The following is a 13329-nucleotide window of genomic DNA, read 5'->3' on the forward strand; positions in this document are numbered from 1 at the left end:
TATTCTTATTTTTAATACTTTTATACTGGCGAAAAGATCCCACGGTATGAAACAAGCTCTTTCTGTCATAAGCTGCTGCTACCTGGTGGGCAAAAGAGGGTTGGCGCAGCAATGTGCATTGTTGTTGCATTGTACTTCTATGCCCTCACATCAACCTGTACTGGATCAGTGTGGTGAGCAGCAAGTATGGTCAAATAAACACATTCCTGCGGAGGGAGCTGGTAGGAACGTTGGGTTGCTCGGTCAATGGCCAGGGTCAACGGCGGCGTGGTGTATTCCGCAAATATGGCCGACTGTGAGGGCGGGCACAAGCCGGCGTGAGTAGGTTAAACGTTGAGTTTTACAGTATAAGGGCACCACGGGGTGACCAGCCCCTCCCCACCCTGCCCCTCCCCACCCAGCCCCTCCCACCCCCCACCCAGCCCCCACCCAGCCCCTCCCCACCCTCCCCACCCAGCCCCTCCCCAACCAGCCCCTCCCTCCCACCCCCCACCCAGCCCCTCCTCACCCTCCCCTCCCCACCCAGCCCAACCCCCCACCCATCTCCCCCCACCCAGCCCCTCTCCACCCAGCCCCACCCTCCCCACCCAGCCCCTCCATGCACGACAGACGGACGGACGGACACACTAATCCCCTGTGGGCTGGTGTAATGAGGAGGTTCCTACCAGTACAACCACCTGCACTGTCCGAGGAAGCCCTTATCCAGCAGTGTATTGGCAGAGGGCTGCTGTACGTATGCTGCAATGCAACATCGTTGATTAATTTCAGGGTTTTTTTCCACCACCGTGGCTGTATATCTCCATCAAGCCGTCTGCGTGTTTCACAAGGGGATTCCGTAATGAGCACGTAATGTGTTCTCGAGATATGACTTAATCTGTGAAGGAAACGCGACGTTGACTGGATTTCATCACCATCATCATCATCGATATTGCGTCAAACTCCCCGAGTGCAGACCGCACCGATTTAAACCGCAGTTGCGTGCACCCCCCATGCCCCCCCCCCCCCATTGCAAGTAGTGTATTTAGATTTTTTAAAATAAAGAAAGCAACACATTGCGCTCTGGTAACATTTGCTTGTAAAGAGAAACGCCGAATTATCGGGGCTTGTGTTAAAACAACAGCGGGAAAACGAGAACGCGTGGGTGATGACCACCGGCTCACGTTAAAACTTCTTGTTCCTCATTCCACATCCACACACATTTATACAAAAACATTTTGACGTTAACATCGCGAAAGGAAGTCGCTGTGGGCTTCTGCTCTAAGAGAGTAAAGAGCCCCGGGCCCGGCGAGAAATGACGTGGGGGGGCTGATGCTGCTGGTGGTGCTGCTGGTGGTGGGGGACCTCTGGTGGTGGCTTTGTGGCTGTTGTTGAGCAGATAACGAAACCCAAAAAAAAAGCCTTCCAACACGGAAGGCAAATTCAACAATTGCAATTGTTTCAGCGTTCCTTCGAGGAAGAGAGGTTCGGCTGTACGTTGTTAGGGTTGGTGGTGGTGGTTGTTGTTGTTTCAAGTATTACTGTTCAAGGACGTCTTCACGACCGGCACTTTTGCGAATTGTCTTCGGGAAAGAGAGCGAAAGAAACTTAACGAAACATGGAAAACCCGGCGTTCATGGGTGAGAAAGTTGATATCGCTGTTGCTGCTTGCTTTATGCTCCTGGCTGGTTATTTGATTGTAAAATTGACTAAGTCATTTGAAAACGTGGCCGCCGCTTGCACTAAAACAGTGTAATTGTTTGACAGTTTACTTTAACGTGTGTGTGCGTATAATGTTGTAGAATAACGATGCTTTTACAAGTTGCTACATTGCTTTGTCTTGCTATTAGAATTCAATGCGGAACGCACTGTAACCGTGTACGTTGGCGGTGTTTGTTTTAAACTTACTGGGCAATTTTATAAAGGTTTCTATTTGGTGTCTGAACGTCTTAACCCGTTTTATTTCATAATATTAATGGTATTGAACGCGTATTGTGGCCTTACAATTTAATTAAATGTTATTCATTTTGTTGCGTTACTCTCATAAGTGCACGTACTTTGACGTATTCATAGGCAGCGATTCGTATATATACTGTATTGCTGTTCTCTCGTTACAGTATAAGTTATATTGTTTATCATATTTTTATTCTGCATGTTTGTGCATGTTAAAGAACCATAGGATGCCATTAAGTAAATAGCGAGTACTGTATTGTAGGTTTTCGAAGACTAAACACACTTCACATGTTTAATTACTCAGACAGACCAGCATAGGCCTCTAAAACGACTTTATTTTCATAAACGTCATGCAATCACCGCCAATGATGTTGCAATAACAATGCTACGATTAACAAATGGCCAATTAAGAAAGTATTCACTTGCATGTTGGCTGCTATACTACGCAGGATAATGTAAGTCGTGTGCAGTTCAGTGGAAAAGCCGAGCCAAAGTAGCAGAGCTGTCAAACCCATACGGTTCACCCCGTATTCTTGTACAGGGAATTTTAACTTTCAGGTTTGTACGACGTACAGCCGTTTCAATAAGGGCAAAACAAGTTTTTTGTGTATATTTGTGTTTCTCCCATGTGATGTTATAAGGGCACGGGGTGACCAATAAGATCTGAATTTGTCTGTAGTAAGGTAGGGCACTGATAAGGCTTTGACAGGTATGTGAGTGTGTGGATCCACATATCAAGCAAGCAACAGCAGCTTGCAAATCACAGACGAGTAGTATGATGAGTAGCATCATTGACACCAGTTATCAAACTTAATACAAAAAACAGTTTTTGTATCGTATTTTATTTTTTGTATATTTGTTTGTGATTCTCCCTTCTGATGGGACTTTGTAGGATGAACGGTGAGATTTATAGGGGCACGGGGTGACCAATAAGGTCTGAATTTGTCTGTAATAAGGCAGACAATGATAATGGTTTGACAGGTATGAGATAGTTCCATCTCCCACTGACAGTCACATCCCAGTCGGGTTAACTCCACGTCTCTGGCGAGGGCAACGCCTATTGAGGCATGCATTGAGTTCATGCAACCTGATCGCCATGCTGATTTCATTCATCGCTTGTGTGACTTCTTTGTATTTCTAGAGCACACACCAACCAACCCGCGCGCTTAGCTCTTAAGATGCCATTTACACTCACAACTGATTTCTAGGCCCCATCTATGTTCTTCCTTGTCTACGCTGACTAATAATGAACTTGTTTATGTTAAATAATTGTCGTGAAAACCCCGTGGATCAGTCCACCGATGCTTGATGGTGGCCTCCCCCATGCCTTTACGTCATGCGGATTGTTTGGCCATACTTTACTATGCTGGTCAGTGTGGGCTGGTAAGGGAGGGCAGTACCCGTTCATATATTTCTCACCGCTGCTGTTAACCCATGGACAGGAATTGAACTCGGATCGCCAGGGTCACAAGTGCAATGCGCTAACCTTTGTGCCACCACTCCACCCGATAGTGTCAACATGGGCTTGTAAATAACCAGTTGTGAAACTCCCAATGGAGAGAGTAAACATCAAGTTTAACGTGTTAGGGGAAAGCAGAGAAAGATGAGTTTTTTTAGGGGTGCAGCGATTGTAACCCAGCAGTTGGATCAAGTTTTGTTATTTATACCCCTGGTTCTGTTCGTATGCTTCACTCTCTCATTTGTACTTTGTCTCTCATGTTTTCCCCGTGTGTTTCTACACGTTTGTTCGATCCATCGGCCTAAATGTACGTTAAGTTTCAAACATCAATTCTTACACGTGTTATTTGATGCACGTATGATGAGCATTAAGACAATGTAAATCGTTTGATGAATCGATGCATCTTTTACACCCCCTATACACACACACACTTCTTCCCAGAAGCACACGTGATATATACGCGAGAAGCTGTTGACATTATGATAGTGGCCGTAACAAATCTGCTCACAGTGGCTGTTTAACGATCACATTGTAAAGAACAGTACAGTACTGAAACAGTGGCCACAATGGGTTATACAGTACAGCTGAAAAGTGCATCCTCTCCTATTAAATCTGGGAGACTTGCCCGGCTGAGAGAGTTTCCGCCCACAAGTTCCTCTTCTGAATGTCTGCCTCTCTTATTTTCAAATCCTGCAAGAGTTTTGCTTCATAAACATATAACTGAATACAATTATTAGCATTGTTGTGGAGAATGCAAATAACAGAAAGGTATATATTTGTGTTTTCACATACAAATTAAAGCGTTTTATACACATCCCAAACGCCCCACAGGCTTCTGGGAGTGCTTGAATAGCATTTAGATAAACAATTAGGACCGGTTTTGACACAATGTATCATCAGCAGTCGGGCACCCTTGCGTTATTACTGGTGAACTGGCCATATGTTATAGGCAGGGACCCTTTCTTTAAATATATCCGTCCTGGTTTGATGTAAAGTTATATCCTAGAAAACTCAAAATAATCACGAGGTTTTTTGTGGAGAATCTTAACAGATAAGCAGACTATTTGTCTCCTTCGCATATATCCGTCTCTCCATATAGGTTACTTGACCAAGTTTTGCAGAAATAGTACGAGGCAAATTCAAGGTCTACATAAGCACCACAGTTTTTTCCTATCCTGGTAAACGATGTGAAATTCCTTGCTCTGAGCACCTATGTTATAGCACGGCTTATATTATGAGTCTGTAATCTATCCAGCAAAGCCTTGAGGATAAATACTTTTTTTCAGGAAGGTTCTGCATTTGGGATATTTGGCACCGTCTATTAAATGGAGTGTTTGAATGTGGGAGGTATCCAGTATATCCAGAGAAAACATTCGTCTACCAAGGGGTAACACGCAAATGCCTGCAAACATCGATTCGCCAACCCCACTTGTTTATCCAGAAAAGCCTCACTGAGTCTCAATATTTTTTCAGGACGATCCTTTTTCAGTAGTGGGCAACGTTGCTACAGTATTTGAGTAAGTTTCAGGTATTTTTTTCATCATTGGGATGTTTGGCCAATAACAGTTATATTGTACGTTTTTTTATTTATGGGAGGAAATTGGAGAATCCAGTGGAAGCCCATGCAGAACAGGGAAGTACACATTCTGCACACAAAGATTCCCGAGTGGGGAATCGACCCCATGTCCTTCTTGCTCTGAGGCACAAATGTTACCACTGTTCAACCAATGTAATCATATACTGGTCACCTCCAATCTGAGTATGGGTTCTGTTTATCCACCGACTCTTGCCTTCAAACCCCTGGATTATAGCCATGTGCCACCATGCCCTGCTAGAGCCCAATGAGACATTAACTCTCCAGTGGGTATGCAATAACCGTAATTCATCACAGTGGAGATCTCCTGCTGGCCGAACGTTGGGAAAGGCTAGTGTATTGTGCGTGAAGTTACTCGATTGACCTTTGGGAGCGAGCATTGGAACGTGCGTTGAACAGCTGCCGCCATGGAAGCAACGCTGAAGTCGACAGGAAACAAGTGTCGTGTTCGATAGCACTCCCCCGACTTTGTTCCTGACTGCGCAGTTCGAATGTTGTACGCTCGTGGAAACTTTATTTTGAGCCAGAATGTGTAAAGCTGAATACTGGAGTGACATTTATAACTGTGTGCATGTGCAGATATGTACACAATTCTGGATTTATTTTAAGCATACACCCTGTTGATCCTGTGCAATGTTTAACACTTTAGATCACGTTGGCTTCTTGTAGATTAATGACATCTTACTTTGGAAACCATTCATCAGTGGGCACAAGCTAATAACTGATTAACCCATGTGATGATAAGTTGGCAGACAATTATAAAGATTACATTGATATATACTTTCATACATGGTTGATATATACTTAACATTATAATGTAAAATTTGTTTTCATATCCATGTTGAAGTTGTCCAATGTTAGAAGCACTAAAATGCCCCCTGCGTTTATTCCCGCTTCTGTATGACACACCGCTTTATGGTAAAGTGGTGAATAAAACCAAAAAAATTATGTTTGCACTTGGACTGCCCTTTTATCAATACACTGCTGGATGAGGGCCTCCCGCACCATGCTGGTCTGGTGGTTATTCGATCATACTTCACCGTCCTGGTCAGTGCTAGTTGGTGAAGGTGGTGAGGATTGAACATGCTAACAATGGCATTTTCTGCACTGTCCTCTGCTGTTTACAAGTGTTGTTTACATATAATTTATCTGTTAGTTGTCGACACACACTGGCCTGCATTTTTCCTGGATCTGATGAGATCTCTATCATTTGTAAATGGGTAGGACATCGGTTCTTAACTTTCTCGCTAGCTTAAATTGCTCAGCCGAGAGATTTTAGTTTCTGGCACCGAGCACTGCAGCTGCTGCTAGCTGTGAAGTCGGGTGACTCTTTGCTTTTGTTGTTGTATCGGATCGTATCGCAGGCTCGCAAGACCCGATGACAGGAGGAGAAGCGGGAGCTCTTCCATCCATGCCTTCGGCGCCGTCGGCACCCCCGCCAAACATGCCCGGCTACGAGGGGACACCCATGGGCCCTGGTGAGTCACTGCCTCTGCTCCCCTCCAGTACCACACGGCGGCGCATGGAGCTGTTGTATGGCTTCCTCGACATGTCCGTGATGGGGCTTTCCAAACTCTGGTTTTCGCCACTCCCATCCACAGAATATTCCGCAAGAAAGGTAGATATGTCTATGACAACTTTAGCAGTGCTATACTCTTAGGCTTTTTTCGATAAAGTCATGTAGGTAAAAAATAAAATTAAAATTAATAAAAGTAAAATAAAAATCACGACGTTTCGGAGGCAACACAAGCTTCTGTCTTCAGGTGGAACCTTCACAGCACGATTGCTGAACCGTGACAGCACGATTGCTGTATCAAGTACTTGATACAGCAATCGTGCTGTGACGGTTCCACCTGAAGACGGAAGCTTGTGTTACCTCCGAAACGTCGTGATTTTTATTTTACTTTTATTAATTTAAATTTAATTTTTTACCTACTTTACCGAAAAAACCTAAGAGTATGAATCCTTGCAGTCACGAAAGCTTCAAATCTAGAATTTAGCAGTGTTGTTTGTTGCTGGTCGCTTGAGTGTAACGGCATTTCCGAGTATTCTAAAATAGCGTTGTGGTCATTGTTGCAATATTCATAGAAGCGCTCAGGTGGCCTGTGCACATCAGATTTGCATGGTTGGCTACGTACGATGCAAAAGAAGCTCAACATACATACATATAGCTATAAACATATCTTCATGTTTTCCTTGTATGTCGATCCCAACAGAAATATTTTCAGTCTCCTTGAGTTAATGTTATCATTTCCTGTAATTCATTTCCATTGGTTTGCTATCATGAAAATGTCATCAGCAAATGTGAAATAGTTCATATTTTCTCGTTTTACATTTCACTCGTTGAAATTGGCCATTGAAATGTTGTATACGGTATCATCTTAACTATATGTTTAGGTATATTTAAAAATACATTTTGATATATTATATATGCTGTAAAACAATTCAGTGAGCATGTTTAATACATATTTATGAATATATTAACATAAACAATCTGGCCTGGCCATGGCTAGCACCAGTGGTGAGTGATATCAGAACTTATCTTGAGCACCCCTCCCAACCCTGACTCCTGCTTCACCAGCCTGCACTAACCAGCATGGCGAAGTACAGTATGGCCAGTTCGCGACGCGGGCTAACTTCCCGAAGTGCTCGTGAATATCAAATTTCACGGATAACGATATTAGCCTACGAAAACCTCTCTTTGGAATAAGTTGCCTTAAATAAATACGTAAATAGGCTATTAAATACATTAACATAATAACACAAACATTACAATACATTTAAAAAGGGCAGTAAATTACATAACAAATGTGTTTGATTCAAATATATTTCTCTTCCACGTGGAAATTTTCCATTCTAAACCAAAAAAACATGTACCTCATGTAATGACTCAATTGCCATTTCGATGGGAGAGATTGGTGAATGTGAAAAGTTGTACTGTGGTGGGTTTGTGACGACCGGCGTTTGCAAGGGTTGTTCACATGTGAGAAAGTGCAGACGCAGCCATTTGTATAACCCCATATGGCAGAGCTTGTGCCACGGTGATATCCTGCAGAAACGGCTATATGTGTACATCCACAATGTTTTTATTTTTCCTTTCACGAAACTTTAGCACCTTGATGGACTGTTTGCATGTCACTATAACCCAGTTTTTTGGGAAAAGCAACCTGCTTTGGCCTATGACCAAATAACCCAGAGTGCGCGCCTGATCTCATCACGTCTCAGAAGCTAAGCATAATTGAGCCTGGATAGTGATTGGCTGTGTGACTACTATGTATTAAACAGGTGTTATAGGCTGCGGGGGTGGGCGGGGGATGACAATGTGGTGTGCAGAAGAGAGAAGTGCAGCAAAATCCATGGTTGTATGCTGCCATATCTACATTCCATTTCTTCACCAACCCCCACTTTCTCTGCATTGTGTAGTTATGGTCTAACAATCCAGTGCAGGGATGACAAAATACTTGTACATGCTTCTAGATTTGAAGCTTTCGTGACTGCAAGGATTCATATCTTAGGTTTTTTCGGTAAAGTCACGTAGGTAGAAAATAATAAAATAATACAAATATATTTTTAAAATAATAATAAATGAAAATAAATCAATTAAATCACGTTTCAGAGGCAACGCAATCTTCCTTCATCAGGTGTAAAAAGGCACAGCAAAATAACTGTTCTCACTACAGTTATTTTGCTGTGCTTTTTACACCTGATGATGGAAGCATGTGTTGCCTCCGAAACGTCGTGATTTAATTTATTTATTTGCATCTATTATTATTTAAAATGTGTTTTTTAGTTATTTTCATTTATTATTATTTTATCATTATATATATATGTTTTTGTACATGCTTATGTACAAATCTTGTATAAATGCATGGCTTTTGCCTGGCTATTGAACAAAGATGGTCAATGCATCACCCGCTTGCAAATGCGCTTCAGCGGGTGTCTGGAACGCCCTTCTTTACGATATTAGGAAGCCGCTGGAGCTATGCACTTTTAAGTTCCAGATTTAAAACTTTTCATTAGAACTGCTTTTTGTGTTTAGTATGTTGTCATTCCAACGCACCTCTGATTAGCACTGTTGGCTACGTACGGTACGATAAAAGTTCTACGTACGTGACCTGCTTTGACTGAACTCCACAGGTAAGTGTTGTTACCCGGTCCAATGAAGGAACACAACTGAGAGTGGTGTTATTATTGTCTTGTGTTCTCCTAGACCACAATGTGCCACCTCCTGATGGGATGTTGCCACAGCCGGGTCCACGGCCCAATGGCCCTCCGCAGACCTACAGGTATTTAAGTTCCCAGAGGACAACGCACACTACCGCACAGCGGGTCAAAACACTTTGTGTACCTGCTTCTTCCCTTGCACCTCTCGACTTTGGAAATCCCTCCGATCAGGTTTTTCATAACCTTGCTCAGCTCAAAAAACATTACCCCCCCCCCCCCCCCGCTTTAAACCCAGATGTGTAGTGTTTGGGACTGAGGTCCGCGGATTTTCTATACCCATCCCCACTCTCATGTCTCCGTACCGGGCTCCTGTTGAAATATAATAAAGAAACAGCAGTAATGTTTGTTGCTTTGGACCTGTGCTTAGCAACGGTGATTAAAAAAAAAACCCACAGATGGAATGGCAATGTATTTTGGCAGCTTATGAAGGCTGTTCATTGCTTGTTTTCATTTATTTACTAGCATAAGTACCCGGCGTTGCCCGGGTGAAAAATATATTTCTTAATAACCTTACATATATACACAGATGGGCTGCTACCCCTGCCCCCCCCCCCCCCAGCCACGATCTCCTGGGCCGCTGTGCAGTAATATGTACGGCCTATAGTGTGGTGGGGTGTCGAGGCCTAGTACCGTGCAGAGCCTCCGGCCTCGCCTAAATTGCCCACCCGGCTGAGGCTGGGTACAGGGGCCGTTACCCCCCCCCCCGCGCTACAATAATACTGTCTAATCGCTATAATTTTATTATCTACCAACCCTATAATAGTAATTGCACACATTGTGGTGGGGGGGAGTGAAGAGGACGTGAAACTTTGATGAATTTACCTCAGAGTCGCGTGTTAATGCGTGCGCATATTTTTAACGGGAATTAAAAATGGCGTCCACCCCGCAGCGAATGCGTTGCTACCCGTTGCCAGGGGCAACCGCCGTCCAATGAAACTGCGTATGGTCCGGCGACACACAGACAAACAGACACACACAGACAGACAGACACACACACAGACAGACAGACGGACAGACAGACGGATTTGCGATTTTATATATATAGATATGCTCTAAAAAAGGGCTGCTCCTTGAAATGTTAATATATTGTATGACAATAAGTGTGGACACAATAGCTGATTGGCCTATCTCTCCCCTCAAATATCACTCTTCTCCCCTTAATTTGTTCTCTGATCCTGCAACCAAACCTTCCTATTAAAACACTTAAGTCGGCCTTCACTCGCTTGGATGTCGCTCCTTCTCTGCCGTTGCCCTCACTGTCTGGAATTCTCTCCTGCTGTCATATATGCAACGAACTTCCTGCCCCAGTTCAAGTTCATGCTCAAGCCTTTCTCTTTTTTTACCTTAACCCATTGCTGACTGTCTCTTCTCTACGAATTCTGTTCAATCACACCTTGTCATGAAGTATATTATCTATATACCCCCTTTTCAGAGGGTTCGCTAAAGCACACGTTAAACTTTTGTCCAGCTTCTTGAACAATTAAAATCTCAACGTGGCAACGTTCCTTCAAACATCAAGCTACAAGTGGGAAAGGCTGCCGTTCACATATGGGTCCACACAGACACAGACGCACACGCAAGACATGAGACCTGTCGGCAACATCATCTTCATGCAAGAAGGACAATGCCGACAACAACAGCAGCATTTTTAAATCCAGTTGGCTTTAGGCACAATGTAAATCCAAATTGTATTTATTTAATGCTTCACAGGTTTCAGCTGTGGCAAGGCAATCAAGTTTGGTTATCATAAATTTGTAGCTACTCATTATCGTGATTGGCTTAAGTAGGCATAGAACCTACCAAGGGGAGGAGGGGGGGGACAAGGTGGACAAATACGTACACAGCCCAATTTACAGTCCAACACAATAATCAGCAATATTCCAGATGCTGAGATGGAGATACCTGTCTATTCCCCATCCTCCTTGTGCCCAATCACGAGTCCATTCGTTTTTGCTTCTGGCCCCCTTACACTGAAGCAAGCTGCCCCGACACGTCAAACAATCAGCTTCACTGACCATTTTTCGTTCTTCTCTTAAAGCTGACAAATTTTCCCTCCGTTACCCAAAATCCTCTTCCCCCTCCATCATTAACACCACCATCCCCTTTCCCAACTTTCCTACCCATTCATCACACTCACTCACTGACTCATCAACCACTCATTGTCTCTTCCATCATTGTTTATTTCATGAAAAACATCTTCATGTACGACCATCCTTCTCATAAACACATCTCATCACACGTTTGCTGTACAAATATCAAATTATTTATTCAGCGCCTTGGTCAAGGCGCTTTATGCATTAAGACAAGATCTGTATGGCATTTGCGAGGCCCAGGTGGAGAGGAGTGTGATGAGGGTGTGTATTGACAGTCACAGTTGGGTTTGCAAGTCCATGATGTATACTTGTGTGTGGAGGAAGCAGTGGGGAGCAGTAGTGCAACGGTCCGTGTGCTGCGCTACAAACCCGACCAAACCGAGTTCAATTCCCGCTCACGGCCAACGCCAGTGACGATTATCTGAACCGGTCTTGGACCTCCTCTAGGTCGATTCAGCCTCAAATGAGTACCTGGTGCGGTGTGTAAACATCACCGCCGGGGAGACAAAGGCATGGTCCTGACCACCCACCCCTCGTGTAACTTACTGGCCTTCATAGGTGCTCGCTAACAGCACTTGCCCAAACAGATAAACGGGGTGATCTTTGTCTTTGGACCAGTGGTGCAATGGTTAGCTCACTACGATATGCACCTGTCGACCTGAGTATATTTGCTTGCCACGTGATATCTGAACTGGTGCAGGGCCTCCTGTAGGGTTGGCTTATCTGTTAATGAGTGCTTTGTACAGTGTATAAATGTAAGCTCTGGGGAGACGAAGGCAACTGGGCATTGTTGCTAAGCCACATCTCCCCCAAATTCGGGCCTTAGCAGTTGCTCATGCTTGCAAATAGCAAAAGCTTCGGCTGTCTACAAGGTTATACAGGGGATATTTGTCTTTGCACACTTTGTGTGTGTGGATGGGCAGCACATGGTTTAAACGAACTATGTATTTTTTGTTATAAGGCAGTGTTTGTAAATAAGAATGGTGGTGCCCTATTTTAAGGCTATAATTCCTGAGCGTAGTGCTGCTACATCATATGCCATTCATTTTCAAAGTGCAAAAGTGCAAGATGTCTTCATGGCAACAAAGATATTCATGAGCAGCACAATTGCCATTCTAGCTCTCTGCAGCCAGATGGCACTGGATCTCCACACTTAAGTAAAACGTGTCCAATTTTACTATTTGAATTCATGCCACACATCTCAAGAAGCTGCACAAAACCGAGCGCATGGTCACAGGCAAGCACTAGATAATCTTGATTATTTGGTACTTCAAGATGTTGTTGCATATATTCGTTTTATAAATTCAAATTGTATATAATTAGCATACAATCGTGTACATAATTGCCAAACATATCTCGGCTAGTGAAAGTGGAAAATATTTAGTTCATAATTAGCATGAATTAGGAACATTCAGTGGCATCTTATGGAGCATACTTAATGTATACATGGTGTAAAATGATCTTGCGATCTCCATGCAGTCATTTAGACCAGTAGCCTTTGCTCTATACTCTCCAAACTACAGTGTAGTGCACATTTAGCTTATATTCTCTATAAAATCAACAAATGGCCATCTGGAACATTGGTAAATTATCTGAGCACCAAGCTAATTGATTCTAAGTATTTAGATTCGCCGTATAATTATCAGGAGGGTCCTACCAATTCTTCGGAGTTGAGAGCGAATGCTGCTGTGTGTAATCCCAATTGAGTAATTTGCAGATAATGTTTTCAGCATTGGCATGTTTGGCCAATACCGGTTACATTGTTTGGGATTTAATTTTGCTATGGGAGGAAAGCAGATATCCTGGAGGAAACTCATGCAGAAGAGGGGGCAACATGTAAACTAAACGTAGCAAAGGTGTACTAAGTTGGGAATTAAACCCAAGGCCTTATCGCCTTGAGACACGAGTGGTTCCACTGTGATACCCTGCCAGCCAAGGCTTCATGTTATAACAACATACTCTGTGTTTTGAATGCATGGTAGGACACACCTGTTCAGTCTAGCACTTTGGATGTGAGGGTTGGTGGATCG

General features: G+C 43.5%; 1 protein-coding gene across 3 annotated transcripts in view; it reads left to right on the forward strand.

Moving 5' to 3' along the window:
- The window catches only part of SSUH2 (ssu-2 homolog), a 46813-nt gene that overhangs the window by 14149 nt on the left and 19335 nt on the right, over positions 1-13329 (forward strand). For 2 of the 3 annotated variants that reach the window (XM_078872365.1, XM_078872367.1), the window contains exons 3-4: positions 6347-6460; positions 9193-9268. In XM_078872365.1, the coding sequence (XP_078728491.1) occupies positions 6347-6460; positions 9193-9268 (190 nt within the window). Of the gene's footprint in view, positions 1-1414; positions 1617-6346; positions 6461-9192; positions 9269-13329 lie in introns of those variants that run through there. The other variant, XM_078872368.1, reaches the window with a different exon arrangement.

The sequence above is a fragment of the Lampetra fluviatilis genome, chromosome 34, assembly GCF_964198595.1.
Source record: "Lampetra fluviatilis chromosome 34, kcLamFluv1.1, whole genome shotgun sequence".
Lineage (NCBI taxonomy): Eukaryota > Metazoa > Chordata > Hyperoartia > Petromyzontiformes > Petromyzontidae > Lampetra > Lampetra fluviatilis.